The following is a 24,983-nucleotide window of genomic DNA, read 5'->3' on the forward strand; positions in this document are numbered from 1 at the left end:
CTTGTCCCTGCAGCTGCACCTGCAAATCATCTGTAAGACTATGTCAAGCTGACACTGCACATTATGCTGTTCTTTCCCTGCTAGCACCTGACCTACCTGATTAAACTTAAATTGAAAAAACGTTTCATTGGTTAGGATATCTTTCCTATGACCACCAATGTAATGAAGGCAGTTTACTGTGACCACCAATGTAAGTAGGGGCATTTTACCCAAAACAATGGGAACAATGTACAGGGAAAGATTTTCTCTGAAACCACCATTGTAGGGGAAGAATTTTTCTGGAGGAGGTATTTTTTCATGGAACAACCATTGCGAAGGGGGCTTTGATTATAAGGTAGGACATTTTAAGTAACACCCAAATAGAAAACATTGCCACAGACCCCCAAAGTGTGCAGGGCATACGGTACATATGAATGCTATATAGTTTTCTAGGTAGCAATGGTAAAAGGGCCTATTAGGTGTTTTTTTTTGTCTGGGTTTTTTTTTTATGTAAACCTTTTTTTTGTTTTGTATGGAGTAAACAAGGGTTAGACCCTTTGTTAGAGTACAGTACTGTGCAAAAGTTTTAGGCAGGTGTAAAAGAAATGCTGTAAATTCAGAATGCTTTTACCAATAGAAGTGTTCGTTTATTTTTTTTATCAGTTAACAAGATGGAAGGTAAATGAACAGAAGAGAGATCCAAATCAATTTTAGGTACACTTGAACACAGTTTTTGAAGCAGGTAACATCTTGGAGAACTGACCACAGATCTTGCCTCAATATAGGTTGCCTCAAATCATTCTGTCTCTTCATTTAATCCCAGGCAGACTTGATGATCTTGAGATCAGGGCTTTGTGGGGACCATGCCATCATTCTAGGACTCCTTGCTCTTCTTTTCACTGAAGATAGTTCCTAAGGACATTGGCTGCATGTTTGGGGTCATTGTCCTGCTGCAGAATAAATTTGGGTGCAATTCCACTCCTCCTTGATTGTATGGCATGATGGATAAGTATTCACCTGTATTTCTCAGAATTGAGGACACCATTGATCCTGACCAAATCTCCAACTCCATTTGCAGAAAAGCAGCCCCAAACTTGTAAGGAACCTCCATCATCCTTCACTATTGTCTGCAGACACTCATTATTGTGCCGCTCTCCAGCCCTTCAGCGAACACATTTTGACTCATCAGTGCAGAGCTCCTGCTGTCATTTTTTCTTCATCCCTGTTCCTGCAGAAATGCAGCCCCAAACTTGCAAGATCTGTAATTAGCTCTCCAAGATGTTGGGAACAACCTACCTGTCGAGTTCTTTCAAAAACTGTCTGCAAGTGTACCTTGAAGAATTGATGCTGTTTTGAAGGCAAAGTGTGGTCACACCAAATATTGATTTTTAATTAGATTTCTATTCTCTTCATTTACTTTCTATTTTGTTAATTGATAAATTAAACTATTACCACTTCTATTTCTGAAAGCATTCTTAATTTACAGGATTATTTCACACCTGCCTAAAACTTTTGCACAGTACTGTATATCTCTTACCCAAGAACACAAACGTGCTATAATACAGCTTGCAAGTCTTTAGATGTGGTGGCTGCATTAGTTTCCCTGGTGGATCGGGTTAAATTTGATGAAAACGGACATGCTGTCCGTTTTCGTCCGATCTCTCCATAGTTACTTAGCAGCGCTTGACAAGCCCCTCCCCACTCAGTGAGCAGAGAGGCACCTGTCATGCGCCGGCTCAGCGGAGATCAACGGAGAGATCTCCCGCTGAGCTGGCGGACTCCGTGGTAGCGGATCCGCCTCGTGTGAATGAGGCCTAAAGAAGTGAGAAAAGCTACAATATATGAAATGTTTATTTTACTGGTTAAACATGTTTCAAGTTTTTAATATGGTGTAATACTATCCCTCCTTCTCCCTTATCCATTCACAGAGCACAGTGTACTACACACTGCTCGGTGAATGGACAAGGGAAGAGTCAGTTGGCTAAATGACTGTATCACTTCCCTGTACAATATAACATGTTAGTTGTGTTATACAATACCATTGTAAATTGATGGTGGAACTATCAGGAAGGTTTTTGTTTTGTTTTTTAAATTTGAGATGGACAGTTCGGAGCACTTTTAAGTGATAATTCAATTGCCTATGATGATTATCTTTTGGATAAAATATTGCTTCAGTCCAGTACAGTTGCCTGTATATTGGCTTCCGATTAACCAGCACTGGATTGACACTCGGTCGCATGCCAGATGTATACCCAGAATTTGGAAACATAAACAAGTGATATATATATATATATATATATATATATATATATATATATATATATATATATACAGGGCTTTTTTTCTCTGAGAATAGGTGCAGGAACTCCCCCCCGTCTGAGTCACCCCTTGTCTCTGCCCCCTACCCACCTCTGACCACCATCCCTTGATTCCATCCCCTACCCACTTACCAGTACTGCAATACTGAATTAAGTATCATTTTGTGGTGCTAAATCATTTGTATGGAACATGATAATGATAAAAAGAAAAGCAGAACATAGATCCCCTGCAGCCAGCAACAATAGAATCCCAGCAATAGATCCCCACACAATAGACTCCACCAGCAACAATGTACTCCACCTCAACAACAATAGATTCCCTGCAGCAACAGTGAACCACCTACAACAAAAATATCACACCCAGTAACAAAATATCTACCCAAGCAACATTAGAACCCCCCAGCAGCAACAACAGATCTCCCAGCAGCCAGCAACAGAAGACCCCCCCAGCAACAATATATTCCCCATCAGCAACAATAGACCCTCACACAAAATCAGATCCCCACCAGTGACAAAAGATCCCCCAGCAGACAACATCAATAGACCCTCCAGCATACCCCACACCCCATGCTATTGCATACAGTCAGTGCCCGTGTTCCCGCTGAAAAAAGCCCTGTATACACATATATATATATATAAAACTATTTGTAGTAACTACAGTTCAGGATTGATTTTGGATAATTATCTTCATAAGAGTAAAAGTTTTACTTTGATGCTATTCTTATTCCCTGTACACACGACCGGTTTTCCCGTCGGAATAAACTCTGAAGGTTTTTTCGACAGAATTCCGCTCAAGCTGTCTTGCATACACACGGTCACACCAAATTCCGACCGTCCAGAACGCATTGACATACAACACGTACGACGGGACTAGAGAAAGTTCAATAGCCAGTAGCCTATAGCTTCTGTCTCGTACTTGCGTCAGAGCATGCTTCATTTTTGGTACGTCAGAACAGCATACAGATGATCGGTTTTCCCGATAGGAATTGGTTCAGTCGGAAAAATTTAGAACATGTTCTCCTTCTAGGTCCGTCAGAATTTTCGACGTAAAAAGTTTGATGGGGCATACACACAATCCGAATATACAATGAAAAGCTCCCGTCGGACTTTTTCTGTTGGACATTTCGCTCATGTGTACACGGCATAACAAAACACCAAAAACATCAGCATGACTAAAATGTTTTATGATAATACTTACTGTATCTTTTCTATGTTGTTCAAATGCAGCATACCGGTTTCTCCACCGCTGCAGTTTTTAGCAAGATCTTATCTGCAAGTGAAACCACGAACCACAATATGTTTAAAATGAGCTAGGTCCTTAAAACCACTAATATTAGTCTGCTAAGTCTACTATAGCGCATTTATATCTCCTATTACATAAATTAGAAGTGTGCTCCAAGAACTGAAATAGGGAACTACAGTTCTAAATCCAAATTACACAGCGGATTTGATACTATGTTCAGTTAAAGTGATATGCCTTACTGTACATAGTAAAAATAAAAAAGAAGAGCAGTCCATAAAGCATATTTTCAGGGCAAAGTACTGTAAAAAAGAGATATGCAGTACATGTTTGAAATACATGTACATATCCTGGGGTGTTTTATTAAAGCATTGGGCCTGTGTGCAAGATCATACCTTGGACCTTTCTGCCAGAAAAAGAAAATCAACGTGTGACGCGTATAGTACGCCATGGCAAAAATTGGGTGTGGTTTTATGTAGCTTTTGGTGGCTTTAAGTAGTGCCTGCTGGTTACATAGTAAAGTAAGGATGCCAAGCTGTTATGGGACTAGTTTCCTTGGGTGGCTGTTTTGCTCCAGGTCAGCGCCTTCCTGACAAGTTTGCCAACCCTCCACAATTTTTTTTTTACTGACAACCTGAAATGTGACCTAAACTCCTATTATAAACTAGAATAACGAGAATTGATATTTAAAAATGATAAATAATATGTAAAAATTTAAGTGGTTGTAAAGCTGCAACATTTTTTACCTTAATGCATTCCCTGCACTAAGGTAAAAAAAAAATGTTTTAGTATGTATATCTCCCCCTCACTCCCCCCTTATACTTACCTGAGCCCTCACTTGATCCAGCACTGTGCCCGTCTGTAGCGACTCTCCTTGCTCTCAAGGACTTTGCTGAAGCAGCAGGAACCATTGGCTCCCGCTGCTGTCAGTCAAATCCTGTGACGAGGGAGTGGGGATGGGGCCAAGCCTCACTGCCTGTGTCAATAGACACAGGCAGTATGGCTCGGTATTGAACCCATAGGTGTGCCATCATAGGAAGTGGCTTCCTATGGTGCTACACCAAGAAGAGGAGGATCTGGGAGCGCCGGCGGGAGACCTGAGCAGAGGAGGATGGGGGCCGCTCTGTGTAAAGTTATTTTACAGAGCAGGTAAGTATAACGTGTGTTACTTAAAAGAATAAATACTTGACAAACACTTTAACCACCTCAATACAGGACACTTACACCCCCTTCCTGCCCAGGCCATTTTCAGCTTTCAGTGCTGTCACACTTTGAATGACAAGTCATGCTGCACTGTACCAATGTGAAATTTTTATCATTTCCTTCACACCAATAGAGCTTTCTTTTGGTGGTATTTATTAACTTCTGTGTTTATTTTTTCCTAAAAAAAAAAAAAAGACCGAAAATTTTGAAAAAGGTAAAAAAAAGTTTTTTTTAGTTTCTGTCAGTAAATTTTGTAAATAAGTAATTTTTCTCCTTCACTGATGGGCGTTGATGACGTCTACCCAGAACTAGAGCCGCACCACCCAGCCATCATTTGACGGTAGGCACGCTGTAAGTGGTTAACAATGATGATAACAAGTAATCTACTTGGCTGTACAAAACCATATGAATAAACGTAAGTGTGGCGGGAGGGCCCATGGAACCCAGAATCCCTTGGAGAGGTTGGGAAACGCTTGTTTCAGCTCCCCATGCACCCCCTATGTCTAAGTTACCCTGTGTCCATTAGAGGCACAGGGTGACAGAAAACGTGGCTTGGATTACTTGAAATTTGACAGTAATATTTATCCACACTATCTTCTAGGTCATATATATATATATAAAGACTATTCTTGGTTTGATTCTGAACTTGCCATGTTAATTGAAAGAGCTGATCACGTTGGCCTCTGTACAATGAAGGAGACGGTCAGTCTGCTACTGGAAGTTACTGCTATTGTGAGAAGGCATCCTGTGTTTATCGTTATGATAATGTATAATCTACTGTGTTAAGCTCGGTGACAAGTCTGACCTGTAGTGAAATCCTGATTAATCGCAACAATGGCCAGGTGGGCATGTAGTCACCTTGGCTGCTTTAAGGGACTAGTTAATTAGCTATGTTAATTCTGTTTCTGGTTACGGTTTGTATTGCTAGAGAGATGTCCTCCTGGTGTATATATTTGGGTGAGTTTGTTCAAATAAACATTCCATGTTCAAGCTGTGTAACTGAGCTAGTGTTGCCTGGTTCTTACAATATCTGATATCTGAAGTTCCAGACTGGAGGAAGCAGTGTGCTGACAGAAGCACTCAAGCGGTGTGTGGGACCTTCCGTTACAGTAAGCTAGTGATTAGTATTATGAAAGACTTGAGAAAGTCTAGGACTGAGAAGAAAACTATTTCAAAAACAAGAAGTGGTGGTCATTGTCAGGTTGTGCCTAACAGTGGGCGTGGCTTGAAGGAGAATGATTAAACTGAACCCAAGCCTAGTCCCTGAATAAACTCCACACCAGGAGTGTCCAACCTGTGGCCCACGGTGGCTATGAATGCGGCCCAACACAAAATCATAAACTTAAAAATTTTGAATGTTTTTTTTTCAATTTTTTGTTAAAATGTGTTTGCACTTAGGAAACACAGGTAGCCCAAAAATTATTTGACAGTCTTTTTACTGGACATTTTAATAAGTTGTATCTCCCTAAATAAAATACCCCACTCTTTACACTGATGCCTTATTCATGCCATCGGTTTCAGGCAGTGCCCATATTTTTGAGCAACTATCTTTAAGGATGAAGCACACGAAGGGCAAAATTAGAACCAAAAATATCTGATGAGCACCTTGAGAATTAATTGAGAATTGCTGCTACATCCATCAAACCAGATATTGATGCATTAAACAGTGTCAAATATCATGTCTCTTTCACATTTATAATTTATTATTTTATTTATTTCAGGTGCTTATATAGCGCCATCAATTTACGCAGCTTTACATATACATTGCACATTCACATCAGTCCCTACCCTTAAGGAGCTTACAATCTAAGGTCCCTAACTCACATTCATACATACTAGGGACAATTTAGACAGGATCCAATTAACCTACCAGCATGTCTTTGGAGTGTGGGAGGAAACCAGAGTACCCGGAGAAAACCCACGCAGGCACAGGGAGAACATGCAAACTCCAGGCAGGTAGTGTCGTGGTTGGGATATAATAAAAAAATTACAAAAGAAAAAAATGAAGTTTTATTACGCAGATAGGTACATTATCTATATTAGTGATTGTTAACTTGTAATCTGCTCAACTTTTTCTGCTCATCAGCTATCCTAATTGTTCATGTATTTTAACTGTGGCCCTAAACAATTCCTCCTCTTCCAATGTGGTGCAGGAAGTTCAAAAGGTTGGATACCCCTGCTCTACACATATGCCACAGTCTTTGTATCCACAAAATACTCCTGAATACTATACCACAACTGACAGTCTCACAGACACAGATAATTCTCAGGACAAAAGATAATTTTATAAAACGAAAACTTTCATTTACATGTGCTTTTCTGCACACAAAAAGATATCATTTTCCCTGACTATGCCTACTTTAAAAAATAACTTAATTAAAACCATCAACTGTTGAACACTTTGGTCAGGACTATATAACGTACAACCTATATATAGAGTGGAGGAGTCCAGATTGTTTATACTCCGTGATATTTTTGCTAAAAATACACTAAAATCATTATTTGCAGACACAAACAAAGCAAAAGTTACAAAATCCCACCTACATTTCTACTAAATATAAAAGCCAAAACTGTATTGAGTTAATAAATAACAAATATTTGTAAATTTTAAATTGTGCCTTTTTTGTGAAACAGTGAAAAGCGAAGGTACACAAAACTGTAAATAAGCAATTTAGTCTAAAAATCTGATGGTTATCGAATTCCACTTACAGCTTTCAAAGTTTGTAAAAGACCGCCCAAACTAAATATTTTATGAAAGCACATGACCTGTGAAACAAAAAAAGGTGCCACTGATTTTTGAGGTCCTGCAATAGTTGCCCAAATTTTTATCAAATTGCTAATTTTCACTAAGAGTAAACTAATATCATTATTAGCACACATCAACACAGCTTACAAAATTCCTGTTAAATTCCTTCTAAGGCCTCATTCACATGGGCCATAATAAAGCCTGTGCAAGGTCATGTTTCCTTTATGGGGATATACAGGTGTGCATCCCCATGCAGACAGGTACATTTATGTCAGTTGGGAGCATAGTGGCTACATAGACACAGCCACTGCTCCCAATTTGACATCCGTGCAAGAACAGGTGCATGCAGACAGCGTGAGTTCAGGGACCTGCACACAAATGGATGTCGTATTGGAAACAGTGGTTGTGTCTGTGAAGCCACTGTCCCCCAATTGACATCCATGGGACTGCCTGCACGAGGAAGCATGGAACATCTGTGCAGGTATACATGTTTTTATGGGCCTGGGCTGTATTATGCCCTGTGTGAATGCAGCCTTACTATGTTTATACATTTTTTAATGTCATTTTTAATATGTATTACTTATTTTTTTGGTGGGGTGGGGCTTTGGTGAAACATACAGGATCCAAACAGAACCCTGAAGTCTTTTTTGAGACAGAGAAAGGCACTGAAGACAAAGAGTGTTCATTCACTTTTTTCAGCCTCAGCTGCACTTCAGAGGAATGAATAGAAGCCTCTGTACAGAGGCTTCCTTTTCATTTACAAACTGAAGCATAGTCAACACAGTTGACTATGCTTTAGTGATGAATGAACACAGGAGTGAGTGGTACTGAACCCTCACTGTGCTCATTCAGGAAGAGGCTTGTAAACATGACACGTTGACCAGTCCCCCCCACACTCTATTCTGACACCAATCTTCTGCCCGAGCAGCAGAACAGGAAGGGAAGCCGGCCAGCAGCGCTGCAGGGAGGGGGGACCATTGTATCATTGAGGGAGGGGACCAGTACAGGGGGGGTCAGCGCTGCAGGGGGATTTATTTGCAGAGTTAAATCTCCCTGTGGCTCCCCTGCAGCATCCAAAGCTGGCAGGAGGGGAGAGGAATAGAAGCCAGCAGCTACGTGGGTGCCACAGGGGATCGGTGCTGTGGGGGGTATTGGTGCTGGGGAAGGAATTGGTGATGCTGCATGGGATCAGTGCTGGGGTGCACATAATAGCGGGGGGGGGGCATTTTAGAGGACAGGCAGAGACTTGGCAGCAAAAGGGTTAAAGCAATAGCGGATCCAGTGGTGCTGTCAAAATAGAATAGACACCCTCTGGGCCCCGCACACACTTGCACACATGATGATACACCACTGCACATATCTCCATTTTTTATCTATTTATAGATCCTGCAAGTACAGAAAGTAGCTCTGCCAAAAATGAACTCACCTCCTAATTCCCTTTTTCTGGAATGAAATTGCAAGGAATGGCATCAAATCTGCCGAGTTGAGTTTTGGTAAATGACTGAAATCGCTCCTGTAATCCTCATCAACCAGATAAAAATTTGCAGAACTAATTAGACTACTCAAGGTAATAGAGGAAGTGTGTACAACAGGCATATTTCTGGATTTACCAAACAGATATTACAGAATACTTTCAGCTGGAAAGGCACAGTTTACCCACGAAGGACTCTACTTTTTATCCTGCCATTCATTTGGATCAGCTGTCCTTCCATCTAAAGCTCACCATTCAAGTTGCAATCTGTACAGTCTCCTTTAAATCTATCAACAATTATATAAAGCAAGGGCATGCCTGAATGATTACAAATTGATTCGATATATTGTTCATATTTCATAGTTTTGGTAAAACTTAAAGTAGAAGTTCAGCCTAAAACTAACTCTAAATCTACTGGCAGCCACATTTTAAGACTAATCTATCTAACCCTGGTAAGCACAAATCGCTATACCACGCTGAGCTGACAGTGGTGAACTTCTCTGTGTACGTGTGTGCAGGAGAGGCAGCCTACAACGGAAGCCCCATAGTATGTCTATCTGTGATGTCACTTCCCAGACATTTCCCAGCCATTCTTTGCTGTCTCTTCCACACAGCATCCGCTGCTGGAGACCGGACTGGATCGGCTGCAGAAAAGGTATGTATAGAGATTTTTACTTTTACAGAGTTAGATAGATTTAGTCTTAGACTATGGTTGCCAGTAAATTGCGAGTTAGTTTGTTTTAGGCTGAACTTCTACTTTAAATTGGTTATACAAAGATTGCGTGGTCAAATTGCACTGTAAAAGGTGATCCTTTATAAAGTCATATACAGTAGTTTACAGTATTTCATCTTCTGATTGGCCCTGACTTTCAGATATATTCAGTATTGATCAAGTGTTTTTTGTTTTAATTGGAAAACCTAACTTTATTAATAGAACATACATGGTACAAATATCCAGTGTATAACTATAAGGAGAGCACATACACAGTGTAAATTAAGGCAACAGTCATTAAAGCATTACACATTGAGGCTCATACTTTTTCATGTATCAGATATAATATGGTAGCTTAGGGGTAGTTAACTAATGTATGATTTGTAATAAGAAGAATATGGTTAGGTGCAAGTTGCACCACTGGATAACCAGCTGTCCCATATCTTGGTATATTTGAGTGGGCATCCTCTATATGTCAAGATCCGTTTCTTATATGGGAGGGTATCATTAATCTATTTTTTATCAGCTCTGGACCATGAGAGACAATGCCTGCATCCAGTTATGGGCCACTGTGTTCCTAGCCAGGAAAAGTGTTTCAAGCAAGAAAGTAGTGAGAAACTTGTCAATGTCCATATCTGGTAGTAGACCAAGCAAACACAATTTAGGCTCTAGGGCAATTGGTGAACTAATTTTGTCATACAAGAAGCAAATCACCTGAAGCCAGGATGTCTGAATAATCAGGCAAGCCCAAATCAAATGATAATAAGAGCCAGCTGCTGAGGCATATAGCAGGCATGTTGGATTACGTGTGGGTTAATATCCAGCGATTCTTTGGGGTGTTAGATATGCCCGATGTAGTATGTATAATTGTGTTCATTGGTCTGACATTTTGGGGGAAACCGTTTTAACGCTAAGATTTCCTCCCAATCAGTGTCTTTCTTAGCTCCAAGACTCCAATTTTAGCTTTGTAAGCTAGTGCTGTAGTGTGGGGAAGGCGAATAGTGGAATAGAGAGTGGAGGTTAGTTTGGTGGATTCTCGGCTAAATATAATATCTAGTATAGGGGGGTAGTCAAGGAGGAGTTCAGGGCATGAAACTGGGTTCGTTGGGCGTCAAAGTTGAAGATATCTAAATTATAGGTGGTTGGGGAGAGAGAATTTTTCCTTCAGTGCTTGGAATGTCTTGGATCCAATGGGAGTCATAATTTGGTGTAAGTATAGTATTCCATGAGCAACCTAAATGACAGGGTCCGGGATTGTCAGTAGTTCTGGTAAATGACTATTGAACCATAGGTGGTGTGGATTAGCTGAACATTTAGTTTATGCAAAGTAAGTTCCCAGATACGTTGGTGTGCAAGCAAACTCTTTATGTCGAGAGGACCCATGGTGTGATTTACCTCTAAGAATTGCCTGAAGGGGGGTATAATCAGGGTGTTTTGGATTATTGCATACCAGAGACTGATATCGCTAAAGGTCTGTTTTATCGAAATAGTAAAAATATTAGAGTACCTTGGGTAGAAGTATAATTTTAACTAAACTAATTCGACCCATAGCCCCCAGTGGTAATCTAGCCCAGGTTTGCGCTTTAGTTTTGATTATAGTATAAAGGGATTTGTGTTTTAGTTTTAATTATAGTATAAAGGGGTAAAGGGGAACATAATCTTTAAGCAATCTGGTGACCGTTATTTCTAGATATTTAATGGAAGACACTCTGGCAAGAGGAAGAGGGGGATGAGTGGAAGAGGGGATGAAATGGTCAAGAGGCAGAATTTGAGATTTGGACTAGATTATACGCAGCCCCGGAATGTACACTGATACATTTTATAGTATGTAAGGCGACTAGTAGGGAGGGTCCTGAGTCTGATATAGGATCGTGTCATTGGCATACAAGCCAATCTTTTCTGTCAGATTTCGAATCTAGACCACAGATATTCGTAACAGATCTGGTGGAGATAGCGAATGGTTCAGCTGCCCATGCATAAAGCAGGGGGGAGAGAGAGGACAGCCCAGGCGAGTGCCTTGCCCCAGGGGTAATTGGTCAGACAACCATCCATTGACAAAGACCCGGGCCTTTGGTGACTGATAAAGGAGCTGAACCCATCTGATAAAGTTAGAGCCAAAACCAAAGTTGCGGAGGCACTCCCACAGATAACCCCACTCCACGGAGTTGAAGGCTTTGGCGGCGTCCAAAGCCACCACTACACATGTGCCGAACTCCTCATGGGATGCCTGAAAATTCATAAATAGGCGTATAATATTCATAGCAGTGTGTTTCCCAGGCATAAAGCCTGTTTGGTCAGGATGAATTGGGGAAAGTATGATCTTTATTAAAACAGGAGACAAGGATTTTGGCTAGTATTTTTAGGTCCACTTGTAGTAGTGAGATTGGTGGATATGAGTCAGGGTAATGTGGGTCTTTACCCGGTTTGGGAATATTCACTGTATAATCTAAACTTCCCGCATAGAGGATAGCACAGTACCAGAGTCAAAGATAAATTGATAAAGGTCGTGTAGTTTGGGGACAAGGACTTCAGAATATGTGGCATAAAATTCAAGTGGTAGGCCATCTGATCCCCATGCTTTGGACTTGGCCATTTGTGATATAGCTGTAGTTATATCATTAGCTGAGATAGATGCCTCTAGGAGTGTCACCTGGTCATCAGAGAGGCGAGGGAAGTAGATGGTTTGTAAATATGTTTTCATGGCTTGTAGGGGGTTGAGTAACATGGAATGAGAATTAACGTGCTGTAAACGTTTTTAAATTCAGTGGCTACCTGTTGAGGAGCAGTAATAACATTCCCGTCTAAGCCTGCCAGGAAAACCATTACTGGAGGTTTAGTATCCTAGTTAGCTAGGTAAGCTAGTAGTTTACCATGTTCAAAAGATTTTCGTTTGCTAAAAAAATGTTTAGCTTTTTCTATATGTAGTTGTGAAACTAGGCGTGTTTGTAGTTTGAGGTTGGCAATCGCTGCTGAAGAGAAGCTTCTATTAAATACCCCTTCTAATTCTTGTAATCATTCAGTTGTGTGTTGAAGTACTAGTTTGGAGGAGGCTTTAAATCTGTTTACCGGGTGAACAGAAACGCGCGAGCATGTAGTTTAAACGCCTCCCATACCATCCCGAAAGAGGGTGTTCCCTGGTTGATAGTATAGTAGTATTTAAATCCTCTAATTATGTCGCCCTGATCTGCTAGAGCCAATAGCCAGTAGGGGTTCAGTCTCCATGTGGGGGTGGGAGAGGATGTGAGTAGTTGGACTGTCTTTCAGTAGGGGGCAACGGTCTGATAGGATCCTGGGAGCAAACCCTACACCCGCTAATTTGAGTAGAATTGCAGACACAAATATAAGGTCTATATAAGACATGGTATTGTGGCTGGCAGAACAGCAGGAGCATCCCCTTGTGCATGGATGTTTGTGTGTCTACTAAGGCAAAGTTTGTCAGCATACGATATAGTCTGGTGTGCATTGGGGGAATGGTAACTGTATCACTCTGCCCCATACAGTCCAAAGTGGGGGTTAAAGTCCCCCATCACTTCCGGTTTCCGGCGCCTCATGTAGCAGGTGGGAGAGACAGCGGTTCTGGCAGGGACTCCTTCAAAAACCAGCTCCAGTTCACCAGGTCTCCACCAGGTCTCTGGTCTCACCACCTCTCTCCCTCCACCTACCGAGCCCTGCACGTCTCCCGCTCCACCACCGATGGAACGGTATCTAATAACAACCGGCCCCGATCCCCCTCAAGCCACGGAACTCGATCCCTCTCTGCTTAGCTCTCAGTCTCCCAAGATGGCCGACGACTCCCTCACTGCCTCTGCCTCTCATGCAGCCCACCCTGCTGTACTGTCCCCGGTATAGTAAGATGGCCCAGGCAACGGCCGCTTTGCTCTCCCCCACAATCACTGTCGCTGTGGACAGGGCAGTCACTGCAGGTACTGAACAGCTCTGGAGGGAGATAAGAGAGCAGGCAGGCTCAATGAAGTTGAGCAGCGTGTGTCTGATTTGGAGGAGGAAGCACAGAGCTCTCAGGCAGCGGCACACCAGGCATCTCAAACTCAGCATTACATCTTGGAAAAACGTGATGACCTGGAAAACTGCTCACGTAGTAATAACCTCAGAATTATAGGCCTCCCGGCAGGCCCAGACTGGTACAGGAAATAGGCCCGGGCAATTTAAACTGGGCAGCTCAATCCCTCGGGGGAGTAGGGTGGAGATGTGGGGCGGGTGTTCGCGGGGGGTGGTTGGTGACCAGATATTCATCCCAACAGACATCCCCAATCCAGCAAAGAGACACCCCCAATCCAGCAAAGAGACAGCCCCAATCCAGCAAAGAGATGGCCCCAATCCAGCAAAGAGATGACCCCAGACCAGCAAAGAGATTGGCCCAGACCAGCAAAGAGATGGCCCCAGACCAGTTAATAGATTCCCACTGTGCGGCCCAGTTATCAAGCTGTCGCTCTTCCTAAAACATGCAGCCCAGGGGCCGTGGCCCACCGGACATACGCCCGGTGTGCCCTATGGCCAGTCCGGGTCTGCCTCCCGGAAGCTTATAACTCAGGCTCACTAACAGCTGTGTAAAATACTCTACCTGAGGCTCTCGGCATTCCCTGTGTAGTGGGAACCCCATCTGATGACAGCCGCTCCCCCCCCCGATAATAGTCTGCTATCTGAACTACTCAGCAGAGTCGCCATCTTAAAATCTTTCAGAAATGCTAACTCCTTGACAGAAACCATGAACCAAACTGAGACAGAAGTACAGTAAAATCACACTTGTTTATTAATTAAAAAAAAAGGTAAATAGAGTAAGCGTAGTCAAAGCATAGCCAGAGTCCAGTAACCGGATCGGGTAGTCGGCCAAGCCAGAGTTCAGTAACCAGATCGGGTAATCAGCCACGCCAGAAGTCAGGGATCCAAGTAGAGGAACAGCAAGCAGGATAAGGAGCCAGAAGGGATGTCAGCAAAGCCAGTCTTTAAAAAGGAATGCAGGAGATGGTTTCTTGTGATGTGACCAAGGCGAAGGTAGGAATGAAGTAAGCTGGAGATCTTTAGGTAGGCGGGACTGACGAGCAGATCCACAACAGCTGGTTAACTGTGGAGAAAGATGAGAGCTGGCAATTAGCCGACAGCTGAGCAGCCAATTCAGAGAAGGAAGAGCCGAGCCAGCCCTGACACTCCTTTCAATTGAAGAGCCATAAGCTGCTCATTTTTGCTGACTACTCGCAAGAAGTCTCCCTCAAACATAAAGCCTTCCAACCTATCTGCTCAGCCCTCCACCTCAAGGGGGTAAAATTTATGATCTTTACGTCAGCCTTCCCGAGACGTGTGACATGGTATCCATTTGTACTGGCCTGCATTGTTAGGTGAACTACCAATGCCGGACAACCCTACCGATTCGGCACCTGGTGGACGCATACTGGCATAGTACTCAAATGCCCCTCTCTGATAACGCTGTCCTATGGTGATTGCTAAGTGGGGGAAAAAATGCAAAGTCCCATAAATTGTTAGTTATATTTTGGTTAGACCTTCTCTGCTCCTACACTACTGTTTTTCAGTACACGTACTTTGCCCCTTCATCTAGCCTAGTGCTCATACCCACCCCCCACCCCCCCCTCCTTCCTTTTACCCCTGACCCAGACCCTATAATTGCCCTTTAGAACCACTAACAATCGTCACGTACCTTGCGCTAACCCAGCCCTTTTTTCCGGTTAATGCAATGAAAATTGTTTCTTGGAATGTCAAAGGACTTCGGTCCCCTCACAATCGCGTGGCGATACTTCGCCACCTAAAACGGCTAAAAACAGACATGGAACTCCTTAAGGAGACTTGCCTCCCCTCAGCTGACTTCTGGTGAATGTGAAAATTATGGGTAGGTCAAACCCACAGCTCAGCCTCCACTAAAGGTAAAGCAGAATAGATTATCTCCTATGCAACTCCGCACTGCTCACAAAAATGTCATAGACTCTCATACATGACATTGCCATATCTGACCATGCTCCAGTATCCATATCACTATGCGACTTCAGCCCTCCACCCTCTCAGGACCCTTTCTCAACCTAATCAACACCATGTACGCCGCCCCTACCGCAAACATTGTAGCTGTAGGCCTCATCTCAAAAACCGTAAAACTCCAGACAGGGAATGCCCCCTCTCCCCATTGCTCTTTAATTTGGCTATCGAACCTCTCTCTCGCTACCTCTTTCTCACCCCTCCCTACACAGCGTGTGAATATTTCAACAGGAACTCCATTTAGCCCTATTTGCGGATGACATAGTTATCTTCTCCTCTTCCTCTGTCTCCGATATGCTTCTTATCAAGGATGTTTTTACAATGTTTAGAGGTCTCTCGGGGCTGCATATTAACTTTGCCAGTAGTGAGATCCTTCCTTTGTTTCACTCCAGAATCCTTCCCTAGGCTACTTCCTCAATCTTCTCAGTAGTAAAAAATCACATTACCTATCTAGGAATAAATATCGGTAAGACTCCTTCATCCTTGTATAATCTAAATTTCAACCCAGTAATTTCTAAAATTATAACCAAACTGGAGACATGGATGGATCTCCCCATCTTGCTGTTCAGAAGGTGTCACCTGTTCAAAATGGTCAGTTTTGACAGACTTCTATATCCCCTCCAGACGATACCCTTACTCCTACGTCATAAAGACATACAGATATTACATAAAGCCTTATCCCTTTTTCTCTGGCAGAGGCGACGCCCCCCGTATTTCATTAAACAAACTAGTCCTCCTGAGGGAGGAGCCAACCTCCCCAATATTAGAGTATATAACTTATTTTGTAGCTTAAGAATATGCCTGGTATGGATATCGAACACCTCTAGGTACTCCAGTCATGAGCTAGAAACTCAACTGGCCACCCCATGCAGTCTACCGGCTCTTCACTGCAAACTATGGTCCACCCCTCCTCACCTCCGTCAAAACTTGCGTTTTAGAGACACGATGATTGTCTGGCGTGAGATCAGATGCAAATTAAACCTCTCCCCATGGGTCTCCCAACACCTTCCAATCCACGAGAATCCACCCTTCTCTTCTACCACATCTCACTCAGAATTCAAAATCTGGGCCCACCAGAAGCTAAAACACTTCACCCAACTATTTGACTTGCATACAGGAAACACTAAACCGTCTCCCAAACCTTGGCCTACTACAGGCTTCCACAACACCACTTTCTACTTATCCATCAAGCTGTCCAACATGTCTCAAATCTATGCCCAAAAACTTCAACGCTTTCAGAACTCTATTCTGGATACTATTCTGGAACGGCAACAATTCAAAATCTCTGACATCTACAAACCTTTAAACACACCTCTCAGCAAACCCTTACTGGCAACATCTGTCGCATCTTGGAACTCTGACCTTAACTCACGAAAAGCAGTGAGCTGTATCAGAAGTGGATACAATTCTACCTGCTCATACGTCACAAATGAATTCTGGCGAGATCAACAGTTCAAAATAAAGCACCGTGCCTACATCCCTTCCCTGCCGCCAACTCAACAATCTCACAAACACCTATGCACCCTGTGCAACCAGGAGAAACCGTCTTTGCTTCATAGACTTTGGCTCTGCCCTCATATCTCCTTCTTCTGGACCCAGGTGGAAAACTTTGCACTAAAGGTCACGGGGCACCCCCCACAGAGGATATTTTTCCCTTGCTTTTTGGTCACCTGACAACAAAAGGCCCATATACTTGGAAAGAAATCGGTCAGCGAAATATAGCTTGGTTGTCAACATATTTCATGTCAGCCAGACGTGCGATACTCAAGCAATGGTCCTCCCCCAACCCCCCTACAATCCAGGATGTCAAAAACATTCTCACATCCCTGCTGGATAAAGAAAATCTTGATGCATACCTATCCAGGTGTGGTCCATCACCCCACTTCCAATGCAAATGGTAATTTTTCATCACTAACACACTACCAACGTCTGACCTTCCTGGTACCCCATCCCCCTCTTCAGCATCTACTGGAACCCCACTTCTTCCCGCTGGTCTACACTCTCCTTAAGACCAAGATATGGAATGCATTAACACACACCTGAATCAAGCATTACCCATGAAGACCTGTGATGTGTCCCAGATGATTGCCGAGAGGGAGGGGGGAGAGGTGAACTTACTTCCGGCGCCGCGGTGCCCCGGGAGGAAGTGGGAGGTGGAACCCTTTAAAAAGAGGGTTTCTGCTCCCCCCCAAAAAATGACATGACATGCCAAATGAGCCTCTCCCAAGGACGAGCTCTGCCGCCATCTTGCTGGACTCACTCAGGCAGTAAAAAGCCTACAAGAGGGCTATACTCAACTGGAAGGTCGTATCCAAGCCCTAGCAGCATCCACACCTCCTGCTACCGGGAGTTCAGCTGCACCCTCAGTGGTGATGATGCCGCCAGAACCCAGGGTACCCACACCTGAAAGATTCTCGGGCAACCGGAGTAAATTCAGGACTTTCCGTAACTCATGTGAACTCTTTTTTGCCCTTCAGCCGAGGACTTTCTCCCTAGAAGCCACCAAAGTGGGGTTCGTTATTTCGCTGTTGTCAGGCAAGCCCCAGTCCTGGGCCCATCGTCTTCTGGAGAAGGATGCCTCACTTGATACCTTGGACACCTTCTTTCAGGCCATGTCGTCACTCTGAGGACCCACAACTAACCGCTACTGCAGAGGCAGCTTTGCATGCCTTACAGCAAGGCCGCAGACCTGTGGAGGACTACATGTCGGAATTCAGACGCTGAAGTTCGACACGGATTGGAATAATGCTGCCCTACGGTACCAGTTCCGTATGGGCCTTTCGGAATCTTTAAAAGACGAACTGGCCCGAGTGGGGATTCCAGAGACTCTAGAGGCCCTCATTGATCTCTCTATTCAAATAGACAGACGCCTGAGAGAACGGCGTACAGAGCGTTCCTCTGGTCCTTCTCGTCCTGTCTGGATGTTGCCCCGTGTGCCTAGTTCTTCCCACTCTGTCTTCCCAGCTCCGACCACCGCTGCCTCAGATACTCCGGAACCGATGCAATTGGTCCTCTTACGCCCTTCACTCACTCCTGAAGAGCGCCAACACCGTCGGGCTGGTAACCTTTGCCTGTACTGCGGGGAACCTGGACATTTTGTACGAACGTGCCCGGCAAAGCTTCGTAAGTGCTTCTCTATTCCCCCTGCTCTTACCCCCACTGTACTGAATAACGTTTCTCATCTGGCTGTTCCTATTCTCTTACAGCTCCCAAGAGGGAATATACCAACCAACGCTATAATTAATTCCGGGGCTTGCAGTGGCTTCATAGACTTGTCCTCCAGACATCACATTCCCTTTCGGCCCAGAGTGAAAGGACTTTCAGTATATTTGGCCGATGGCTCTACTCTCAGATCGGGGCCAGTAACCCAGGAGACTGTACCTCTGCATACCACCATTGCCGGCACTCATCAAGAGTTACTTTGTCTAGATGTCATTGAGTCTCCTCTATTCCCCATCATACTAGGCATGCCGTGGCTGAAGGCCCATAATCCACAAATTGATTGGACCTCGGGGAAGATTAAGTTCCTATCCTCCTACTGCCATTAACACTGTCTATCAGAGGTCAATGATGTCCCTTCTTCTCTACTTTGCATTGAAACTGACGCAGAGATCCGTCAAGCTGTACCTGAAGCTTACCACAGCTTTCTGGACGTTTTCAGTCAAAAGGGTGCTGAGACTCTTCCTCCCCACCGGCCATACGATTGCCCAATTGAACTCCTTCCAGGGGCAGAGATTCCTTTTGGAAGAATTTTCCCTTTATCAGAACTAGAACTAGGAGCATTAAAGACTTATATTGATGACAACCTAGAAAAAGGGTTCATCCGACCCTCCACGTCCCCGGCAGGAGCAGGAATCTTCTTCGTGGAGAAGAAAGTCCACACAAGGGCGTAGAGAATGGTCTATCGGGCACTTAATAAGATCACGATTAAAAACCGGTATCCTTTGCCCTTAGTGCCAGAACTTTTTCAAAGACTGGGGTCTGCAGTAGTGTTCTCCAAGCTAGATCTTCGTGGTGCCTACAATCTTGTCCGCATTCGTAGGGGAGATGAATGGAAGACTGCCTTCCGTACTCGGTTTGGGCATTTTGAATATTTAGTCATGCCTTTCGGACTTTGTAATGCTCCTGCTACATTTCAACATTTCGTGAATGACACCTTCAGAGACTATCTTGATCTGTTTGTTATTATTTACTTAGATAACATCCTGATTTTTTCTTCCTCCTTAGCTGAACATCGTGAACATGTCAGAAATGTTTTAACCCAACTTCGGCTGCACGGCCTGTACGCCAAACCTGAGAAATGTGTCTTTGAACAAGAAAGTATCCAGTTCCTTGGCCTAATTATCTCTGTGGAGGGCATTTAATGGACCCTCAGAAGGTCTCCACCATTCTGGACTGGCCTTCTCCTACTGACAAGAAGGGAATTCAACGTTTTGTAGGTTTTGCAAATTTCTACAGGAAGTTCATTAAAGGATTTTCCACTATCATTTCTCCCATTACGAGGTTAACCAAGCAGGCTCTTAAATTCCATTGGTCTACTGAAGCTCAGGCAGCCTTCACAATGCTGAAAGATCTGTTTGTCTCAGCCTCAGTCTTAAAGCACCCTGATTCTACGTTACCGTACATTCTGGAGGTGGACGCCTCGGAGATAGCAGTTGGTGCAGTGCTTTCCCAGAGACAGGGGCCTAGGGCTCTTCTGCACCCAGTCGCATTTTTTTCTCGCAAACTATCTGAAGCAGAGAGGAACTATGATGGTAGCGATCGAGAATTGTTAGCGATTAAAGCTGCGCTTGAGGAATGGCGAGGGAGAGCTCATCCGATTCTTGTTTATACAGATCACAAGAATCTGGAATACCTAAAGACTGCCAAGAGTTTAAGACCACGACAGGCCAGGTGGGCACTTTTCTTTACCAGATTTTCATTCCACATAACCTATCGTCCAGGGTCGAAGAACACCAAGCCCGATGCGCTGTCACGAATGTACAATGGACCTGAAGCATCTTCATCCCCAGACACCATCTTGTCCTCAGGAAACTTTCTCTTGCTCCAAGGGGATCTACTTTTTCAAATCAAGCAAGCCTCCAGGGGCATCTCTGCTCCACCTGATACAGCTCTACAGGCCAGAGATGATCTTCTATGGTTTAAGGACAGGATCCTCGTACCTCAGAAGATGCGAGCGGCGGTTCTTAGTTCCTGTCATGACCACCTGTTGGCCGACCATTTCGGCGTGCACAAGACCGCTGAACTTCAGCGCACGTTCTGGTGGCCGCAGTTAAGGAAGGATTGCAAGGACTATGTGGAAGCATGTGCCACCTGTATTCAAAACAAGGGTAGCAAGTCTAAGGCTTGGGGTCTGCTGAAGCCACTACCCGTCCCGGAGAGGCCATGGAAGATGATCTCCATGGATTTTATTGTTGGACTGTCACCTTCTGAAGGCTACACTACAATCTTTGTAGTGGTGGATAGATTATCCAAAATGGCTAATTTCTTACCGATGAGAGGTACACCCACTGCTACTGAGATTGCAAGGACATTCATCAAGGAAGTGGTGAGGCTTCATGGCATCCCTGCAAATATCACTTCAGATCGGGGGGTGAAATTTACTTCCAAGTTTTGGAGGGCGCTTTGTGGGTCTCTGAAGATTGACCTTTCTTTCTCCTCTGCCTATCATCCTCAAACAAATGGCCAGACGGAAAGAACAAATCAGATGCTGGAGCAGTATCTGCGCTGCTTTTCTTCTTTCTCCCAGGATGATTGGGCTCCGCTGCTACCTCTTGCCGAATTTGCTTATAACAATTCTGTTCATTCTACCACGAAGCAATCTCCGTTCTTTGAAAATTACGGTTTCCATCCTCTGTTCCTGTCTAATAACATCCTGTAGTGCCCAGTACCAGCGATCCAAGAGAACCTAAACATCTTTGAGTCAAATAATAAATTCCTGCAGGAGACTATGGCAAGGACTCAGAATTACAATAAGGAGGTGTTTGACAAGAAGAGAAGGGGGGAGCTAGATCTCAAGCCCGGGAATCAGGTCTGGCTGTCTACGTTGAATTTAAGACTGGCATGCCCTTCCAAGAAATTGGGCCCTAAGTTCGTGGGTCCCTTCCCAGTACTAAGGAAGAATAATAATGTGGCCTATGAACTGAAGTTACCAGAATCATTCCGGATCCACCCGGTCTTTCACGTGGCCCTACTCAAACCCGCATTTCCTGATCCTTTTGTCAACCGGAAGGTCGGTCCCCCTGAACCTGTGATCATCGGCGGAGAAGCTGAATTTGAGGTTGAGTCCATTCTGGATTGCAGGAAAAGATGTAACCAAGTCCAGTTTCTGGTAAAGTGGAAGGGGTATGGGCCCGAAGAGAACTCCTGGGAACCGGAGTCCAACATCCATGCTGAGAGATTGATTCTTGCCTTTAAGAGGTCCCATCCAAGTAAGATGGCACAGTTGGGCATCCGGAGGCTGCCCCTTGGGGGGGGCAATGTCATGAAAGACGTCCTGTCAGTAGTTACCGGCGGAAGATCTGTGCACAGAATTCCTGTTAATAAAGCCAGTGGGCACGTGCCGGTGCGTGCTGCTGCTAACGGGCGCACGCAGGGTGCGTGACGGTGCAAGCGGGCACGTACAATCTATGCGCGGGCGCGCGCGGGTGTAAGCAGACGCGCAGTGTGACAGCGCTTGGCGCCAAGAGGCCTATTTAAAGGAGCCTGTCAGCATGCCTTCTTGCTCTCCAGTCTACAGCGTTTCCTGTGACCCTAAGCTACTAGTAACCTGCCTACCTGATTCCTAACTACCCAGCCTGCTCCTGACTACTCCTGTTTGCTGCCAGTCCCCGACCCCGGCTTGTTTGACTATTCTCCTGCCTCTTCCTATGGTTTGTTTGCTTCCCTGCTTGTTGCCGACCAGGTCTGTGCTCCGACTACCCTTCTGCCTCCGTCTGGTACCTGCTCTGCCTGCCAGTGTTGACCCGGCCTGTCCGACCCTGCCAGTATTTCTGCTGAACTACAGAACACCTTCTTGCTGCCTGCAGTTCCAGAGTTCCTGCCAGCTACAGTGCTTCCCCTCACAAGCCAGCTGTTCCAGTGTTCCTGCCACGTTCCAGGGCATCTCCTTACAGTCTGCTGTTCCAGTGCTCTTGCTGAACTACAGAAAACCTCCCCGCTGTCTGCTGCTGCTCCGGTGTTCCTGCTAGCTCTCCTTCGGCCACATCAGAGGTCCGGATCAGCTCTTACACCTGCCACCTGCCAGGCACTTGTGGCCCCCTGTGCTCTTGAGTCCCTGTTTCCTCTATCAGGGGTTCCTGAGCCAGAGGCATACGAAAGGCCACTCCCTGCATTCTGGGCTCCGCCATCAGGTACGTGACAATGCGTCTTTCGTGTTCTATCTTAGCCACCCTAAATGCACCCTTACATTTCTTGTTGCATTGTTTATAAAGTCTGAATGCTGTTGATGATCCCTCAACCTTGTATTTTTTGAAGGCCTTCTCCTTTGCTTTTATATGCATTTTTACATTGGAGTTAAGCCATGCAGGACTTTTGTTCGCTGTTTTAAATGTATTACCCAATAAGATGCATTGGCTGATGCCCTTATTTAATATGCTCTTAAAGCAAACCCATCTCTACTCCGTGTTCTTTGTTCCTAATATTTTATCCCAATTTATGCCTTCTAGCAAGGTTTGTAGTTAAGGGAAGTTGGCTCTTTTGAAATTCAGTGTCTTTGTATTCCCCTTATGTTTACTATTTGTGTGATTTATACTGAAGCCAATTGACCTGTGATCGCTGTTTTCCAAATTGCCCCGTATTTCCACATCCGTGATCAGGTCTGTATTGTTGGTAATCAGTAGATCTAGTAACGCTTTATTTCTAGTTGGTGAGTCTACCATCTGACCCATGAAATGAGCCTTCGACTAATGCATGGTTCCCTCCGCTTAGTCTATGTCTGGATAATTAAAATCCCCCATTATGATGACACTTCCCTTGCTGCTAATCCAAATTGTGATAGGAGGTCCACCTCCGCCTCCTCCTTAAGGTTAAGGGACCTATAGCATACTCCGAGGATTATGTTCCCCTTAGCTTCATCACTTTGGAGCTCTACCCATAAGGATTCCACCTCCTCCCTAGCTCCCTTAATGATGTCATCTCTCACAATCACTTTTACATTATTCTTGATATATAGACATAACCCTCCCCCTTTTTTACCCTCTCTATCCCTGCGATAAAGGGAATACCCTTGAATGAGAGAAAAGGGAAAAACACATGCGCAAACCGGCACTAACTCAAGAATGAATGGAGTAGCTGCCAACATGCAAAGTGTTCACACACAAATATAACTGAAAAAAGGAAACTTTTTTTTTTTTTTTTTGTCATTTGGATTTTTATTTTTGCATATCTTTTTATCACTTTTTATATGTACTGTCACTCTCTATATGAACTGTCACTGGGAAGCTCTTGACCATTGGAATACATGTTTTGCACGTTTATCACTTTGAAGCAATCTTGCACTTTAGTATTTATATTGTGGAAACTATCATTGCATTGTGTTACTATTATTGCTATAAATGTTGAAGTATTAGTCTTCCTTAATTTAGTTGTGCACGGTCACTTTAGTGTTATTGATTACAGGATTTTTTGCATTTTTACTGAGTTAGCGCAACATACTTTTCCTTTTTCAATACCCTTGAATGGTTGCCAGCCAATCATGAGAGCTGTTGAACCAGGTCTTTGAAATTCCCACAAAATCCAAATCCTCCTCGTACAACAGTATCTCTGGTTCATCCATCTTGTCCGCCAGGCTTCTGGCATTGATGAACATGCCACGTAGTTTAGACCGGTCGCATACTATCATCTTATTGGGTGTTCCGAGATTGCAACTAGAACTTGTTACTATACTTACCTTGGGTTTATGTGTTTTAGTCAACCTATCACTAATGCCCCCAATACTACCCTCTAGAATATGTTCTGCGCTAACTATCTCTACCTCTGGACCCTCCCCCCATCGCCTAGTTTAAAAACCCCTCTAACTTTTTGGCCATCTTTACTCCCAGCACCCTCCTCATTTAGGTGCAGTGCGTCCCTTCTATAGTACTGGTGACTGACTGAGAAGTCGGCCCAGACCTCCAGGAACCCAAACCCCTCCTTACTACACCAGCTCCTCAGCCAGTTGTTTACTTCCCTAATTTCCCTCTGCTTTTCTGGTGTGGTACTGGTAGTATTCCTGAGAAAATACTATCTTGGAGGTCCTTTTCCTCAATTTAGCTCCCAAGTCCCTAAAATTGTTCTTTAGGACACTCCATCTGCCTCTGACTTTGTCATTGGTGCCA

General features: G+C 44.2%; 1 protein-coding gene across 2 annotated transcripts in view; it reads right to left on the reverse strand.

Moving 5' to 3' along the window:
- The window catches only part of LRRC25 (leucine rich repeat containing 25), a 58,178-nt gene that overhangs the window by 11,300 nt on the left and 21,895 nt on the right, over positions 1–24,983 (reverse strand). The window contains exon 2 of one of the 2 annotated variants that reach the window (XM_073595883.1): positions 3,496–3,567. The exons of the other annotated variant lie outside the window; for it this stretch is intronic. Within the exon in view, the coding sequence (XP_073451984.1) occupies positions 3,496–3,527 (32 nt within the window). The 5' untranslated portion in view covers positions 3,528–3,567. The remainder of the gene's footprint in view (positions 1–3,495; positions 3,568–24,983) is intronic. 2 annotated transcript variants of the gene reach the window in all.

Source organism: Aquarana catesbeiana, linkage group LG01 (genome assembly GCF_042186555.1).
Source record: "Aquarana catesbeiana isolate 2022-GZ linkage group LG01, ASM4218655v1, whole genome shotgun sequence".
Taxonomy (NCBI): Eukaryota; Metazoa; Chordata; class Amphibia; order Anura; family Ranidae; genus Aquarana; species Aquarana catesbeiana.